This window comes from Neomonachus schauinslandi, chromosome 8 (assembly GCF_002201575.2).
Source record: "Neomonachus schauinslandi chromosome 8, ASM220157v2, whole genome shotgun sequence".
NCBI lineage: Eukaryota > Metazoa > Chordata > Mammalia > Carnivora > Phocidae > Neomonachus > Neomonachus schauinslandi.
The window spans coordinates 25,874,325-25,892,585 of record NC_058410.1 but is presented as its reverse complement, the minus strand read 5'-3'; the positions used below and the strand labels follow the sequence as shown (position 1 = coordinate 25,892,585).

At 41.8% G+C, this 18,261-nt stretch overlaps 1 protein-coding gene across 1 annotated transcript in view; it reads left to right on the top strand.

Moving 5' to 3' along the window:
• Positions 1 to 18,261, top strand: part of HECA (hdc homolog, cell cycle regulator) — a 47,914-nt gene that overhangs the window by 13,963 nt on the left and 15,690 nt on the right. The window contains exons 2-3 of the mRNA XM_021693278.1: positions 14,926 to 15,025; positions 16,534 to 16,589. Of these exons, the coding sequence (XP_021548953.1) occupies positions 14,926 to 15,025; positions 16,534 to 16,589 (156 nt within the window). The remainder of the gene's footprint in view (positions 1 to 14,925; positions 15,026 to 16,533; positions 16,590 to 18,261) is intronic.

Below are 18,261 nucleotides of genomic sequence, written 5' to 3'. Positions count from 1 at the left end.
AGAGAGAGCACATGAGAGGGGGGAGGGTCAGAGGGAGAAGCAGACTCCCCGCCGAGCAGGGAGCCCGATGCGGGACTCGATCCAGGGACTCCAGGATCATGACCTGAGCCCAAGGCAGTCGCCCAACCAACTGAGTCACCCAGGCGCCCGAGAGTGTGAGATTTGACAGACATAGGTCATAACTTGAGATCTGGCATTTTGCAAGACCAATGAACTTTTCTCGGCCCAAATGTTTTGTTTTGTTTTTAAAGATTTTATTTATTTATTTATTTATTTATTTGAGAGAGCGAGAGATCTCAGGACCCTGAGATCATGACCTGAGCTGAAATCAAGAGTCAGAGCCACCCAGGTGCCCCTTAGCCCAAATGTTCTTATCTGTAGAAAATAAAGATGATATATTGTTTGTCACCAACTCTTTGCAAACAAATGTTTGAAAAAGCAAATCGTTGGGTCATGATTTGGGGGTTTTAGTGTTTTCTGGGTGAATTTTTGGTTCTTAGTTACCTTTGTGGTAGTGTGGCTGCTTCCCACCGAGTTGAATGCACACTCTGATGTGTTGAAGAACCCAGGCCAGGCCTTGGCTTTCTTTCCCCCCTTGAGTTCACAGCAAATGTTATTCTTCCAGAATCCTTATTGGGGGAGTTTCTTTCCATGTCCAGGTATAGGAGCTCTGCTGTGCAGGTTTTCCAGGACAATCTGCAGTTGCTCGCCGGCTGTTCTTAGGGCAAGGCCAACCCCTCGAGGGAGGAGCTCTTAGGAGTTTCTGCCTCAGCTTTCTGACCCCACCAGGAGAAGGACTGTGGTGAAGCCTTGGGCAGGGTTCTGTTCAGCAGAGTGAGGATAGCTCTGTTGGATAGTTCTGTTGGGATCTGTGAATCATCTTGTCCCCAGGTTTCATCATAACAGCAAATTCCACTATGATTTTAACCATTTTATTAACAGCCTTGCTTTTGGCTGTTGTGCTGCATGATGTATGTGTGTGTGCGCCTGGATCTGAATCATGCCTCAGTTTGTGTCTTGATTCACTCAGGCCTTTCTGCTTTTTGCTCTTTACCTGCCTCTAGGGTCCTATGGAGTGGGAGTTAAGTGTTGCTGTAAAAGCATTTGAAATGCTTACATGTGGCTTTCGTTTGTTTCCTTACCTCCCTTTTAGATTTTGCATGTTTATTTTATTTTATTTAAAAGATTTTATTTGTCAGAGAGAGAGAGCACAAGCAGGGGGAGCGGCAGGCAGAGGGAGAAGCAGGCTCCCCGTTGAGCAAGGGGCCTGACATGGGACTCGATCCCAGGACCTTGAGATCATGGCCTGAGCTGAAGGCAGATGCTTAAGTGACTGAGCCACCCAGGCGCCCCTAGATTTTGCCTTTTAAATTACATTGAAGAATTTTGGATATATCAAACTGTATTATGGATTTTATAAAAATAACTTATATAGGCCTATGATGCTTGGTATGTGTAAGTATTAATGTATGCATGCAAATGTATCAATATGTTGAATGATTGTTTTTCTTGAGATTTGGTTGATTTAAAAACACTTTGTAAACATCATCCTTGAGATATTCAGATTTGAAACTTTTGACTTTGGACTAAATCAGTTTTCCTCATAACTTTTTAATCTTCCATGAGGTATGTGATCTAAAGATGACTTGGAAGAATTTTTAAAGAATTAATTGGAAATGTTTTTCTCTTGACAGATTGGAAATACTATTTAGAATTCATTTAGTATATAATCGTATACATTTATATATATTTATATATTTCCCCAGAATTATATCTACTGTGACAAATTCTCCTATAGCAAAAAGAAATTTCCAGAGAGTTTTGGTAATTTTATAAATGGTATATATTTTTTTTCCCTCTAGTTTAGAAATGAATAGTTTTGAGTCTTTGAGAGTGACCATACTATAAAGTTACGTCTTTGTTCCACAGAAGTAATTGGAAAAGGAGTGAATGTCTAGTTAGAATGACGTCACTGGCTTAATATCTCAGTGGGGGTCTATAACTTTGAGTTTCCTTAACAGTAGAAAATCTTATGAAATACTGTCTTGAAAACAAGTCATATTACAGCAGGTTGTGTTGAGTGTGAATATGTGGTAAACTGCTGGACAGGACAGAGACATGACTGATTCTTGAGTCTAGTTTTTATTTTTATTGAGGTATGTATAAGACAGACATGTTCTCTCCTTTGACAAGTCTTTCCTTGTTGCAACAGATTTTGTAACTTGCTTGTTGGTTGCTGATGCAGCATTTCAGAAATAGACCAGTGTGGCCCCCAGGCAAAAGCTTTGTCTTTTCTCCTTGGATCCCAGCGGAGTGACTGCCAGGCTGGGAGGGATCGCTATAAAACATTTTCCCAGGTTTATTTTGAAGGGAAGGCAAGGGAGCAGAAAGTTTATTTTTCAGGGAGCTCAACAGGGCAGAAAAGGCACATGGAAAACAAAGGATTATAAGGATTTAGTTTAGTTTGGGGTATGGATAGGGTAGGGAAATGAATTTTGTTACGGTGTGCTGTGATTTTATGATTTAAATATACTAGTCTTAAATAATCTCAGCTGGTATGTTGACCCAGTCTGTCGACCCAAACAGGGTTCAGGCAAGACAGGCTGAGCTGCTTTTTCTCAACGTCCGCGTGCTTTTTCTGCTGCCTAGTTCAGATGGAATGGTGTGTTTCTTTACATTCTTTCCAAGGAAAATTGCTTTATTCTCATTAATGACAGTGTAAGCCTTTGCTCATAACTTTTTTAGTTTAGCAACTCTATTAGAGTAGATTTATCACATTGTCTTTTTTTTTAAGATTTATTTATCTTAGAGCACGTGTGAGTGAGGGGGAGGGGCAAAGGGAGAGGGAGGGAGACTCCATAAGTAGATTCCCCGTCAAGTGCAGAGCTTGACCAGGGCTTGATCCCAGGACCCTGAGATTATGACCTGAGCTGAAGTCAGGAGTCGGATGCTCAACCGACTGAGCCACCCTGGCACCCCTCTCTATCTTTTTTTTTTTTTTTAAGATTTTATTTATTTATTTGACAGAGACACAGCAAGAGAGGGAACACAAGCAGGGGGAGTGGGAGAGGGAGAAGCAGGCTTCCCGCAGAGCAGGGAGCCCGATGCGGGGCTTGATCCCAGGATCCTGGGATAATGACCTGAGCTGAAGGCAGACGCTTCATGACTGAGCCACCCAGGTGCCCCTCCATGTTTTTAAGGAGTGCAAAGATGGGGTCAGGAAACCTTTATATCATAATTGGGTTTAAGCACTTCTTTAATTTGGGTTTCCTTGTACCTAGTTTTAAGGTAAGTCTGAGTGTTAATACGAGTATTGAACATTTTTTTTTTTAAAGATTTTATTTATTTATTTGAGAGAGAGCACATGAGACGGGGGAGGGTCAGAGGGAGAAGCAGACTCCCTGCCGAGCAGGGAGCCCGATGCGGGAATCGATCCAGGGACTTCAGGATCATGACCTGAGCCGAAGGCAGTCGCTTAACCAACTGAGCCACCCAGGCGCCCCAGTATTGAACATTTTGAATAAGCTTTTGGGTCATCAGATCACAGTAAGTATTGCTATAATTTTGAATAAGACACTGTTCCAAATTATAGAACTGCTTATTATGATCTGGTTACACAAAGCTTATTGGTCACTGTCTCTGATAAGGTGGCTTTATGCACTTACTGATCTGTGTGTGGTATGGGTAAGAGTGGAAGAGGGAAGGCCACTTACTAGCTGGATGACCCTGGGCAGATCACTAAAGAATCCCATGTGCTTAGGAAATGTTTGTAGAATATGAAGAGATTGCCTTATTTCTATTCTGTGAAACTTTGGTATTTTTAAGAAACATTTTGGAAAACTATGGAACCATTATCTTCATTCTGATATTCAGCCTAAACCAGGCATATTTGGGTCTCTGTCCTTTGGGATCTTGACGTGGCCTCTGTTAGAAAAGGAAAAATGAATTTTCTACTTTATAGTCATTATCGATACAGATTTTTTACCGATAACAGAATGTGAAAGCCAGAATAGAAATAAAAAATAGGTACAGTTAGAAGCCTATAGCTTTCAATTTAGTGTGAGCTTGAGGCTAGGTAGGCTGTGGGTTTTAATTGAAAGTAAGGAAAGAGTATAGGTCTAAGAGAATAAACAATATATTGAGAAAATGTTAAAAACCCAAGTTGTTAAATATAGTTGAAGAGCTCTTTTTTTTTTTAAATGTAAAACTTCCATGTTTATTTGTATAGAGTGGCTTGTCTGAGTAAAAGCATGTGTTTAAACCCTATTCAAAGCATAAAAAACATGTTTAATTGAATGTAATCGCCGTGTACTAGATTTGCTACCCACTTTGGAGCAGTCTCAGCTACTAAAATAACATAAGGGAGGATAAACTAAATCTGAGGTTAAGACAGATGTGCTTAAGTGAGCTTATTTGTAGTTCCTATACTAATTAAAACAAGTTGACAAAATATTTTTGTATTAACTTATTCCCTTCATGTATAAGACTTAGTGTCTTTTTTTATGTAGTAGAGAAAGGTCTCAAAATATTTGAGAACGTTACGAAAACTTCGTTTTCACTTAAAAAAATACTTAGCAGTTAATCAAGAAATGATACGCAAACACGTAGTGAATTTGAGGTGTGGTGTGGGGGCAACGGGGGTTGCAGTTAGCCTTCCTCAGTCTGTGTCCACTGGTTCCCCTCCAATCTGTTTTCTGTGCTGTGGCCACAGCGAGAGACTGTAGCTGAAGCAGAGGCTTCGCTTTTGGGCCTGGTGGGTGATTAGGTGGGAAGACCAGACTAAGGCCTAATCGTGGAACTCCTTTAACATACTCAGAGGACTTGGGCTTTAATCTGGGCGTTTCTGAGTATCCTGAATGTGTGTATGATGTAATCATAGTGTGATTTTTTTTTTTTTCAGAAGGCTGATTTCAAAGTGGTAGTCAAACGTTTTTGCTTGTGTGACCCCTAATAGAATTTGAAAGCACAGTTCCTCTTGCACGTTTAATGCTGTTACACCCAGTTTTTTAAAGATTTAAATAAATGCAGAGGATACCGTTTCCATTGTATTGTAAACATCATTTAAATGTATTTAAAGAGAATTCCAGTATCATAGTAATTTGATAACTATTTATCAGCTATTTAAAAAATAGTAGTCAGAAATTTTACATTTTTTCTTGATTTCTATTCAATTCTTACCCAGAATTTTATTCTAAGACCAAGTATTGTCCTGCTTGAAAGTCTCTTATTGATTATTTTATCATATTTTTCTATAACAAAGTATGTATATAAACTTAAGTTTATATTAAGAAGCACTTCTGGAATGGCAGGGTAAGGACCTTCTCCATAAAATAATGAGGACAAATGCAAAGATGATTAAACTCGACTTTTTCAGAACTCTGGAAATTAACCATAGGCTTGCAGTAATCCTTGGAGTGTATATTCAAGGAAAAGGACTGAATCACAGTAAGAACAGTGAATGTTGTGTTTTTTTTCTCTAATTCTTCTTTTTAAAATTTTATTTTATTGTTATGTTAATCACCATACATTACATCATTAGTTTTTGATGTAGTGTTCCATGATTCATTGTTTGCGTATAACACCCAGTGCTCAATGCAGAACGTGCCCTCCTTAATACCCATCACCAGGCTAACCCCTCCCCTCTAGAACCCTCAGTTTGTTTCTCAGAGTCCACAGTCTCTCATGGTTCATCTCCCCCTCCGATTTCCCCCCCTTCATTCTTCCCTTCCTATTATCTTTTTTTTTTTTTTAAACATATAATGTATTATTTCTTTCAGAGGTACAGGTCTGTGATTCAACAGTCTTACACAGTTCACAGTGCTCATCATAGCACATACCCTCCCCAGTGTCCATCACCCAGCCACCCCATCCCTCCCACCCCCCACCACTCCAGCAACACTCAGTTTGTTTCCTGGGATTAAGAATTTCTCATATCATTCAGGTCATATGATACAAGTCTTTCTCTGATTGCCTTCTTTCACTTAGAATGTTGTTGTGTTTTAACTTGTCTATCCCACTCCCTCTCCCTGGCTCCATGGTAGCTTTAAACAAGTAGCCTAGTAGTCGTTGGAGGGGGAAGAACAGGTTTGGAGCTTCCCCAAAAGCCTGAGCTCCAGAGAATTGTCACTATTTACTTGTCTGGAAGCTCCCCAGTAAAGGTTCATTCATAGGACTTGTCTTTATTTGACCTGGCTCAAAAATTGCCAGGTGGTTAAGTCCTGTTCTTAGGATATCTGTTGAAAACAATCAGCAGCAATTGTTCAATGTCACAACTGGCTGGGTCAGTGATAGCAGTTGGGGCAAACAAGAGGTTGGCCAAACAACTTAAAAAGAAAATCTTGGGAATGAGATGTCCATAGGGGGCTCATGAAAAGCTCGGATATATTCCTGGTGCTCCAGAAGACTGTGCCCATGGGCAGGGCTGCACGCAGGCCCAGGAAGTACTTGAAGTGGCCCTCGTTCTCACGTCTGGCCTTGAGGCTCTACACAAGCAGTAAGGAAAGGCTGAAACAGTTGTGAACTGTTGAAGCATTGAAGGCATGTACCAGCACACACACACAGCCCCTTGGTGAAGGGTAGGAGACTCAGTTATTAGCTCAGTTATCGCTAAACTAACTGAGCAGAGACTTCAGTGGCTGCACATGACCAAAAAAAAAAAAAAAAATACAGACTTTACAGAATTAGTCCAAGAAAATCACTAAACAAACAGCAATAGTAAGGAGGAGAGGGAATCTGGTTTTCAGAGTTGCCACCTTATATTTTTTAAAGTGTTCAGTGTTCAAAAAAGTATGATACTCAAAGAAATAGTAAAAAATGACTTATGATCTTATTCACCACTTGGCATCTCCTGTGCTAAACTCTGCACTGGCCACATAACAGGTGTTCAAAAACATAATTTGAATTGACGTGCGTTGATTAGCGGGTAGTCGTAATTAGCTGATTTTGAGAGCCACTGCGTATTTTCTTTCTTCTGTTACAAGTGTTTAACCCTAAGACAAACCCTGGCATTTTGATTACGTCTCCTAGAACAGGGTCCTTGTTAAATGACATTTTAAAAAGCCATACGTTTGCCCAAATGTGTGTTGCTTTAGTATCCTGGAAAATTTGAAGGCTCTTTCTTTAGGCAATTATGTATAGTCAACCTGCTAAGAAAACTGACTTATTCAGAGACCAGATCATTTTGAGAAGTTTGCGATATGAAAGTTACCTATATAGTGTTGAGTTTTTAAAGCATTTTAAGTATATAATTATACTTTTTTTTGCAGATGTCCAGATCTCTAGAGACCTACAGTCAAGTACTCACATTGTGTTGTATCTGACTTCTTTATTTAATGATTCAGAGGATTTTGGTGTGTCAGACCTCATGAATTAAGACTACTTACCAGCACAGGCTGATTTAAAAAATCTGGCCTCAAATTCATAATATTTGCAGATGACAGACTTTTACCATTTTCATGATCAATTGTGATGATGGAAGATATTCAGGGTTGTCAGGTACTGTATTGATGTTCCCTGATTCATTCCAGGAGCAGAAAAAAAGGAAACTGGAAATACTGATGTCTTCACATCTTTGCACAGAGTGTTATCAATATTTCCTTTTTCCAAATACTCATTTGTGTATATTTTTCATCATTCTCTTTTACTCCAGCATCTGAAAAAAGATGAAGTAAACCTGCTAGACTGGCAAGCTTCAAACTCCTGTGTCACTGCAGGGAGGAGATGCTTACTGACTTTGCATTGATGCCGGCCGGGGAGGCAGGGGCTGATGAGGATCTTCTAGAATGTGGTCAGAATTCCGAATGGTGATGACAGATTGCTGCAGTGGCTAATGCTGAGCTGGCCAACATTCAAAGAGTGACACCTGAAAGGGGAACCCATAAAGTAAACTGTTGTTTACTGGCAATTGTAGACAAGGCCAAAAATGACTGGGGTTCACAGTGGATCATGAAGTTAAAACTTAATTGTTAAGGAACTTGGTTAGCAAAACAATCATTCCCTTTCGAGGACTAGTTTGGGTTTATAAGAGGTTGAAGGACCTTGTCTTTCTAGTTTTTGTTTCACAGTTTTCTGTTTGTAAATGTAGAAGAACATAATAAGCAATTTTCCTCTGAAAGAGTATTTTGGGTTTTCTGCACTAGAGCAAGTAAAAGTTAAATGCAAGCAGTTTTTTGTTTGTTTTTCACTGTGGAAATAGTAGCATGTAGATAGACGTGTGCATGTGCACATGGACGCATGTATGTGTGTGTAAATTTACATGGAGAAGGTTGTATCTATAGTTATTCATAGATAACTCATGCACATATGTGAGTGTGCCTTATTTCAGTTGACATCTGTTATAAATTTATAGTTCTTATATATGAGTACATTTTTCTATGATTAGTTTACTGATGAATATGATCTTTTCCTATTAAAAAAAGTTGCCATTATGATTGCTAATGCCCCGATGAAGACTAGATAGCTTCACTAATCTGTTACTCTCCCTATTATTACATTGACATTCCTTTTTTTAAAAAATATTTATTTATTTATTTTATATATAGAGTACGTGTGCGAGTGTGGGGGGAGGGATGGGGGAAAGGGAGAAGGAGAGAAGCAGACTCCCCACTGAGGGTGCAGCCTCAATCCCACCACCCCAAGACCACAGCCTGAGCTGAAATCAAGAGTGGGATGCTCAGCCGACTGAGCCATCCAGGCGCCCCTACATTCACATTTTTTTTAGGGGGAGGGCAGAGGGAGAGGGAGAGAGAATCTCATGAAGACTCTGTGCTGAGGGCAGAGCTTGACACAGGGCTTGATCTCACAACCCTGAGATCATGACCTGAGCTGAAATCAAGAGTCAGATGCTTAATCAGCTGAGCCACCCAGGCATCCCTACATTGACATTTCTTTTCTTTTCTTTCTTTTTTTTTTTTTTAAGATTTAATTTATTTGAGAGAGAGTGCAGAAGCAGGCAGAGCAGCAGGCCAAGGGAGAGGGAGAAGCAGGCTCTCCGCTGAGGAAGGAGCCTGATGCGGGGCTCGATACCAGGACCCTGGGATCATGACCTGAGCCAAAGGCTGATGCTTAACAACTGAGCCACCCAGGTGCCCCTATGTTGACATTTCTTAAGTAGTCATTCTGAGATGACTTTGTTGGGCTCCTGTCGTTGTCGGTGGTGATGTGATCTAGGTGTAGGTTCAAATTATGTGGCCACTTCTTTATCACTTGTCATTTCTCAGTTCATTGCTCTTTGTCTGCCTCGCCTCATTGATCTAGTCTCTGAGGTAAATATGAGACTCTCCTTTTCATATTTGTAGGACTCTGAATTCCAGGTTTGATAGGTGAGGGAGGAGAACAGGTGCAGAGGACATAAAGATAATGCTGTTGTGAACAGCTAAGTGGAGACAAGACTGGGCCCACATGAGGATGACAGCACCCTGAGAAGTCTGGCCTTTGTGGGTTAGAGCCAAGGAGAGGATCCTTGACAGAAGACCAGGCAGGGTAGAGTTGGGAGCAAGCTGAGCCCATTTCACTATTGTCTTAGTTTCACCAGTGAGGCTGGGAGCAGGTGGGGGGATGTGGAGGGAGAGGCACCTGCATGGACCAGGTGGACCGAGGGCTGGGTTGGCTGGCAGGGTAGAGTGACAGGAGCAGCCCAGGCTGTGTCTGAGAGAGGAGAAATGCTGAGAGAGAAAGCGGGTGAGAGAAGAATAGGTGGAGACCTGGATATGACTAGCAGAGTCTGAGGCTGAGGGAGCTGAGCCAAGGGAAGGGAGAGGAGAGGTGTGCAATGGATGAGTGAGTGGTTCAAGGACGGAGAGCACTTGGCTTGTCCACAGGGTGCCTCTCTGAGGAGTGGAGCCCAGGGCATGGCAGAGAGGGTGGCCCTTCTGAAAGGTGCTATGTTGGTGGGACTCCTGGGGACGGTGGGTTATCCTGGCCTCTCCTCTCCCTTCCCACCCTTCTCTGGTTGACTTTGAAAAGTGGGGAGGAGAGGGGGCGCCTTGGCACCCGTCAAGTACAGATTTTAGTATCTACTAGGCAAAACTGAATGGAAAGTTAGATGGCAAATAGGTTTTTTTCTTTGTCATCATTTATACTCTCCTTCTTCACTGTAAAATACAGTGTTTTCCAAAAATACATGTAATACTATAAGATAAATAATAAATGAGAATATTCGTACTAGGAGCAGTATTAGGAAAAATAATGGATGTCCTCAGTCATCACAAGAGGTAGGTCGCAAATTTGGTTTTCATATTTCTAACTCATAGAAGGAAGAAGCAAACAGAAGCAGTGCTATACTTTACAGTGTCCATCAGATTAAAAAACAGAAACAGTCACTTAGCCGTTTATAAGGCATTGTAAAATACTAACCAGTGTCCATGACAGTATCCTTTTATAAATAAAAAAAATTTATTAGGCTTGCTTGCGTCATTAAAAGCAGTCTGTCCAGAGAATGAAATAATGTGGTCTAGCTAACCAGCTGTGTGACACCTAGCTTAGCTGAGGAATAGCTTTTATCTAGCACAGGAGTCATATACCCAAACACCTCCAGAGTCCTGGCATGAGTAAGTGTGAATGGGGCTGGAGTGGAGGCCTGGATGACCTGGAGAGTCCAAGATGCACCTAACAGGCATTTGGGTTTATCTTCTATTACAAAAAAGCCTGTACTGGTTTAAGAAGTCACACTGCAGGCCAAAACGCCCCACGGGAACTCTGATCTAGAGTGTGTGGACATCACCTGTGAAATCTTTCTTAAAAATTGTTTCTCTCAGTTGAGCTTTTGGAAAATATTGAACAGCAATGAGTTAATGGGTTGTATTCTCTGACAGGTACCTGGTCTGCAGATGACCCATGTTGCCAGTTAATCATGCAGCCATATGTTTTACCTGTTAGACAGACTAGGGAGGAGGTAAAGCCATTTGTCTTTTCAACTGAGGCCACTGGAAATTGTAGGGGAGGAAAACTTTTCCCTTCTTCCCTTCCAGGTTATTTGCTGGCCTAATAACTAATTGGACATAAAACAGATTAACAGGAGAAAAACAAATTTAATTACATATGTATGGGAGCCGCACAAAGACAGGAGCAGCTCTCTGACAGCAGTTGAAGTTTATATGCCACCCCGAGCTAAAGAGAGGTTAGGTGTAGGAGTCTGGGACTTCAGAGCGGAGGAAGACAATTTACAGGAAGATGAGAAGAGCAAATGTTTGTTAAATAAGTGTTTACCCTGCAGAGAGGTCTTTCTTAAGTAAAAACAAACAAAAAGTTACCTTTGGAAATAGCTCTCCTCCTGGTACAGACTCCCTGTCTAAATTTTTTTTAGATAAGTGGGGAAGCTAAAAAGCTCTTCTTGAGTCTGTTGTGCCTTGATTATCTTAAGCTCGAAATAATTTGCATGCCAAAGTGGCACATCAGAATCTAGAGGTAAGAGGAGAAGGCCGATTCCACTCTTTGGGCTCCAGGTACCATTTTGGGTCCACCAAGAGAGAAGAGGTAGGCCATCATTTTGGGGATGCTGTGTTAGAACTTAGGTGGGAAATGGGTATCACATATAAAAAAATGTAGGGTTTTGATTATATGGCCACATTTTGAATATTTGTGCTGGCAAAGGAGAGGACATTGACAAAGATAATCAAGTTCTATGGTATTTCAGAAGAGCAAGGAAAATACTTTAAAATTGGAATATAGTATTGAAGGATGACACGAGGTCTTTTCTGGAGTCTTTAAAAATGGGATTGTTGAAAAAGGCAATCTTCTGAATGGGAGAAGATATTTGCAAATGATATATCTGATAAAGTATTGATATCCTGTCTATCTGTATATAAAGAACTTACACAAGTCAACACCAAAAAACCAAACAATCTGATTAAAAAATGCACAGAGGACCTGAACAGACATTTTTCCAAAGAAGACATTACAGGTGGCCAACAGACACATGAAAAGATCCTCAACATCACTAGTCATCAGGGAAATGCAAACCAAAACCACAATGAGAATATCCCTGCACACCTGTCAGAATGGCTAGAGTCAGAAAGACAAGAAACAACAAGTGTCGGCAAGGACACAGAAAAGGGAACCCTCGTGCACTGTTGGTGGGAATGCAAACTGGTACAGCCACTGTGGAAAACAGTATGGAGGTTCCTCAAAAAAATTAAAAACAACTACCATATGATATATTAATTCCATTACTGGGTATTTACCTAAAGAAAACAAAAATGCTAGTTCAAAAAGATAATATGCACCCCTCTGTTCATTGAAGCATTATTTACAATAGCTAAGATAAGGAAGCAACCCAAGTGTCCATTCACAGAGGAATGGATAAAGAAGATGTGGTAAATATATACAACGGAATATTAGTCCTAAAAAAACGTGAGATCTTCCCATTTGCAACAACATGGATGGACCTAGAGTGTATTATGCTAAGTACAATAAGTCAGTCAGAGAAAGACAAATACCATATGATTTCACTTATATGTGGAATCTAAAAAATGAACGAACAAATAGACTCAAATATGGAGAACAAACTGGTTAAATATGGGAGGTGGGTGAAGGGATGGGCATAATAGGTAAAGAGGATTAAGAGATACGAACTTCGAGTTCTAAAATAAGTCGTGGAGATGAGAAGTACAGCATAGTCAGTAGTACTGTGGTAACTGGTGACAGGTGGTGACTGCACTTACACTGCTGAGCACCACGTCGTGTTGAGAACTGGGGAATCACTACGTTGTGCACTTGAAACTAATAAAAACATTGCATGTCAGTTATACCTCAGTAATAAAAGAAATGGGATGGTTTAACAATTTAGCAGTTTCTCTGCAGTTACATACAAATACACACACACTCATTCATGTGTACACATACTTAATTTATGTTACTGTGATTTGGTTCCGAGAGCTCCTGAACCTACCTTTCCTTCAGGGCGAGTGCGGGCAATACATGTAATGCTAGGGTGCTGTGTGGTTCTCTGTGATCCAGCACCCTCAGGATCAAAAAAATCTCCAAGCAAAAGAAAAAGCAGCCTGCTTTATTTCCTAGTACAGTGTGATCCCATTATATGCAAATTAAATTAATGCAAATTTCAACTAATGACACAAATACTATTAATAAAAGCTTCACATGATGTGCAGAATTTCAGCGGATACGTTCCCCCAGTTGTGCATCAAGCTGTGTCATATTTTCAAAGCTAGCAGGTCAACTGAATTATAAAAATGCTTTGATACCCAGTGGCATCACCTTTTCTTATAAAGAGAGATACCTACTAACGCTTGGCAATATTATGTGATCTCTTTGTTGTTTATAGAACTTCTTCAAGGATTTTGGTGACGTGTTATTATTTTAAAATTAAGTATTATAATTTAAGTCTTGCAAAATATCCAGGTATGCTAATACTGGTGCTGAAGAATATCCTGAAAATCGGTAACTTTTGAACAGAAATGTGATAAAACACCCTATGATATGCCATGCTGTCAATTTATGTGCTGCTGCAACTGAGAAATATTAGAGATAATGCTGATATTAAAAAGCAACAGTAAAGAAAAGTACAGCACAATGATTATAGATTTATGTGTTCTGAGGATGCATTCCCCACACCCTTCCCCCAGACCGTGGGATAATCAGTTCTGAATTATGTGAGTTCTTCAGGGACACAGCCCATGAATCAAATGCAGCCATGCTTTATGAAACCCTGTTACCTAGGCTTGGAAAAGATTGCTTAGATTTTGAAAAAATACGTATAGCAAGGTACTTATTTGTCTGATACGCAGTAGAACACCTTTAAGGGGTTAGAAGAAGAAAATTGTGCATCTATTTCTTTAAAACTTGTCAGTAAATATTTTTGAATTATTTTGCATGCCACCCTGTTTTGTTATGTTTTTCTTGCACTTACTATGTACGGGAAAAGGCAGATGGTCACTTCCTGCTTGTGGATTTGCCCTAAATGATTTCAAAGTTCTTTGGTTTTTACATCAAGTAATATAAAGTGATAGGGCTTTTAATAATAATTGCTTCTGTTTAAATGGTGGTTATTATGTGCCAGGCCTTGTGTGAACTGCTTCAATAACTCCTTTAATCCTCACGGCAACCCTTTGAGGTAGGCACTGTTATTTCTGCCATTCCACATGTTGAGAAGACAGAAGCACAGGGAGGTTAAGTGACTTAAGTGACCAAAGATCCTAAAACTATTAAGTTGCAGAGCTGAGAGTCAAATCCAAGCTGGCTGGCTCCACAGGCTGTATCCTCATTGACCAATCTTTGTGGCCTTTCAGGACGCTGGAGTTGAGGATCCTCTAGTCAGAAACTTCATACCCTGAGGAGAATTTGCTCTGAAAACAAGGGGATGTGTTCCCATGTAAAAGGACTTACCATATGGAAAAGATATATGTAATAAAATAGTGGTTCAGAAACCCTACAGTTTGCGTTTGGTAACTGCATACCGAAGGAGGGTAAGAATAGATTGTGGTAAGTTTGCGGGGATGGGGGGCCAGGCTGTGCTCTGAAATTGGTGGGAGTCCTGGGTTGAGTCTGGAAGACCGAATGAGAACAGTGCTACCCAAGGGCTCACCCTTCCTCCCTGCCCATCCTTCAGTGCTTCAGTCACTGTACTTTCCATCAATAAGACATTCATTAGGCACTTAATATGATTTTCATAGTAGTGGGTCTACAAGGCTGAATGTGACCAAGTGCCTACCTTAGATTTCACCTAGAAAGCCTTGTATGACTTCAGAAGACCCTCCTTCCCCATCCATCCTACTGAACTCCCCACCTGCTTGTGATGCTTGCAACTATTTTAAGAGGGGTGAAAACATTTCATTTTATAGTTAAAAAGCTGACAGTGGCAACGTCTGTCTGGTTTATGGGGCTCCTGTTAGTGTGAATGGGTGTGTCAGGATTTGGGTTTGTTGGGCAGCCGGTGTAAATGACTGCTGTCAGACCCTTCCCTTTTAATAGGTGTGGGAGGCAGGATACGGGATGAGAAGGCTGGGAAGAGTGACAGACTTTGCCCAAGTGATGTCAGCCTAGCTATCTTATTGTCCAGACTTGAAACCATGTGAGATTTTTGCCCGGAATGAGGTGATCCCTAATTATTTTCACTTGGGCAGGGAGAAACAGAAGCTGAGTCCTGAGTATCTGACGATGAAGCTGTAAAAACGCACTGGAGGGTTTATATACATTTGTACAAATGCACAAAGGAACATTTTCTCATATTGCTTGTTAGTCAACTATCACAGCTTTGACGCATGTCCTAAGGGATGTACGGGACACAGGCCCTCACTGACTGTGCCATTCCTTCTCCCCGCATCTCACGAACGGTTTTGTTGGATCCGTCTGTATTCTGTTTATACCTTTACCTTTGTGGGACTGCAATTTTTTTTTTTTTTTAAAGATTTTATTTATTTATTTGAGAGAGAGAGAATGAGAGAGAGCACATGAGAGGGGGGAGAGTCAGAGGGAGAAGCAGACTCCCTGCCAAGCAGGGAGCCCGATGCAGGACTCGATCCAGGGACTCCAGGATCATGACCTGAGCCGAAGGCAGTCGCTTAACCAACTGAGCCACCCAGGCGCCCCTGGGACTGCAATTCTTAAGAGCTAGGAATTTTACAAATTTTATAAATTTAGAGACCACGTTGAGGAAGCAGTCAAATGCATTTCTATAAGACCGCTCATTTGTGGGGCGCCTGGGTGGCTCAGTTAAGCTCTGAGGGGAGTCTGCTTCTCTCTCTCCCTCTGCCTCCTCCCGCCTGCTCGTGCCCTCTCTCTCTCTTTCTCTCAAATAAATAAATACAATCTTTTTAAAAAAATAGATTGCTCATTTGTTATAGGTATGATCTGAAGGGCACTCATGCTGTTTCTTAGAGTTCTAAAATCTTTTCCTGTATGTTTTAGTTAACTGTAAGACTTAGGAAATTGGAAAAAGAGGCATGGCCTCATTCGTGACTTTCTGAACCCCTTTTGTGGGTCCAAAACTTTTGAAAAAGTAGGAAATCTCTTGCAGCAGTTTGTATTTAGGTTTTTTTTTTTTAGGGAGCTAGATTTAGGGAGCCAGGTACACAAGTATCAAGTTACAGAAGAGGTAGGTAGCATGGGAGAGTTGTTAGGGAACTTTATAGAGCGCTTCCACATATATTTGCTGTGAATGGGGTCAAGCATTTTTGTTCTCACTTTACAGTTGAGGAAGCAGGAAACCGCTCCGTGTCAAACAGCTAGTCTCCCAAACCCCACTTGCACTATTCCCAGCTGCCTTTCCAGTGTGGACAGTGGGTGGGGGGAGAGGACAAGTTCTAACCAAGCCTTGAGGGCTATCCTGTCTGAGTACAGAGGCCAGCCCATCGTGGCCTCATCAGAAGGCTGCATGAGCTGTAAAAGCCTGTCAGAAGCTGTCGTGCGGTACCCAAGGCTCCCCGTTACGCCCCCTGTTCCTTGGAGCCTCGCCCTTGGGCTGGAGGTGTGTAACAGGGTGAGGTGTCGGTTGTACATATTTGGTCTCAAGCCCTTGTCTTTGTTTTTGAGGCCTAGCCACAAAGACCACATCAGAGTGGCTGAGATGTAAACAAGCAGGCTGGCAGGTTGGCGTGGGATCTCTTTATTGCCAAGCCGTGGAGGGCAGAAGGCAGGTGAGGACGGCTATGGGGAGGCTGGGCGATGTTAGGGAGAGGGACCTGGAGCCATACTGCCTCCTCTGTGATTCCCGCAGAGATTTCTGTGGGAGCTCTTAGCACCATTTGCTGATTCTTCCAGCTCAGAAGACCCGGTATGTAGGAAGTGCTCAGTATTGGCTAAATGATCCATTTGCAACTTTTTGAGAAAGATATAAATTGGACTTTCCCCCTCTTAATCTACCTTCTTTAATGTGAAAATACTTTAAAAAGAAATACCAAGCCAATCTCAGGTTTAAAACTTTAAATTTTGGATGTCATAAATGCACAGGTAGAGTTAGGCCGTTCTTCAGTTTGATTTCACGAGTCCTGGGTTATTAGCACTTTGGTTACTGTCATTACATTTCAGAGATCTTCCCTCCAAGGCTGTTTCTCTGAAGGACTGAAGATAAAAGCAACTGAACTTTAATTGACTAACATTTTAAAGGACACTAAAGGTCACAGCCCAGGTGACTGCAGTTAATTTACTCAGTTTACAGACCATTTTTCTACTTCTTTTCGGTGCACTTCAGTACATGTAGGTCTTTCTGTCTAGGATTTCAGCTTGCTTGCTTCCTTCTGCTCTGCTGGTCATGTTGGGTTTCGTGGGCCTGTTTTAAGGCAACTTTATTCAGCATGGGATGTGTGTCAGGCCTAGGCCTGGTGGTGCCAGGAACACAAAGATGACTAAGGCATCCTCTTTGGAGTCCTCAACCTGGTGGGATCACAGTGGGGACTCAAGCAAGGTTCAGACCAGACTGTGCTGGGGAAGGGGTGGTTCTGGTGAAATCAGTGTCTAGAGGTGGGCCACGAAGGATGGGAAGAAGGGGAGGAGGTTTATGAGGTGCCAGGCCCTGCTCTAAGCACCATCTATGTATCAGAATTTTCTTATAACAACCATATGAAGTACATTCAGTTGTTATCTGCATTCTGTACGGGAAATGGAGATAAAAAGAAGTAACTTGTCCAAGGGCACACAGCTCAACAGTGGTACTGCCGGGATTCTAGCTCAGGCAGTCTGGTTGAGAGTCCGTGCTGTGAGTCGCTGCACGAGGCGGGTGGGATTTGGACAAATGAAGATTAAGGGCTGTGGACTCCCAGGCAGTAGATGGGGGAGCCGCAGTGATCAAAGGAGTGGAGGCAGACAAGTTGGTTAGGGCCTTGTGATTGATACTCTGGAGTCCCACACTGAAAGGGATGATTGTAACATTCGAGTGTCCTGGGCTTTATGGGTCCTGTCACTTGTGCTGGTGCAATGTTGTATTTGTAACTCAGTGGGCAGTGGTGAGGTTGTGAAGGTCCTTGAGTCCTGGAGTCCTGAAGAGGAGCTTGTTGCCTCCTCCTCTTCAGGCTGGCCTAAATTTTTGGCATTCATTCCCCGGGTAGGTGAACGTGTAGGTCTCAGCCCTTGCCTCTTCCCGTTGTTTTTCCTTCCCTTCCTTGTACTTCTGGGAAGAGTTTTCTGGAAGATCATCTGAACTGCTTCTACTTCTTGACCTCCTCATCCACTCTTCACCATCACCTCCGATCTGTCCTGTGTCATCCCACTGGAACTGTTCCTGCTAAGGTGTCACCGACTGGCTCACTGATCATTCTGGTGAGGACTTTTCAGTCTTTGACTTGCCCAGTAGTTTCCGACCAGGGGCAGTTT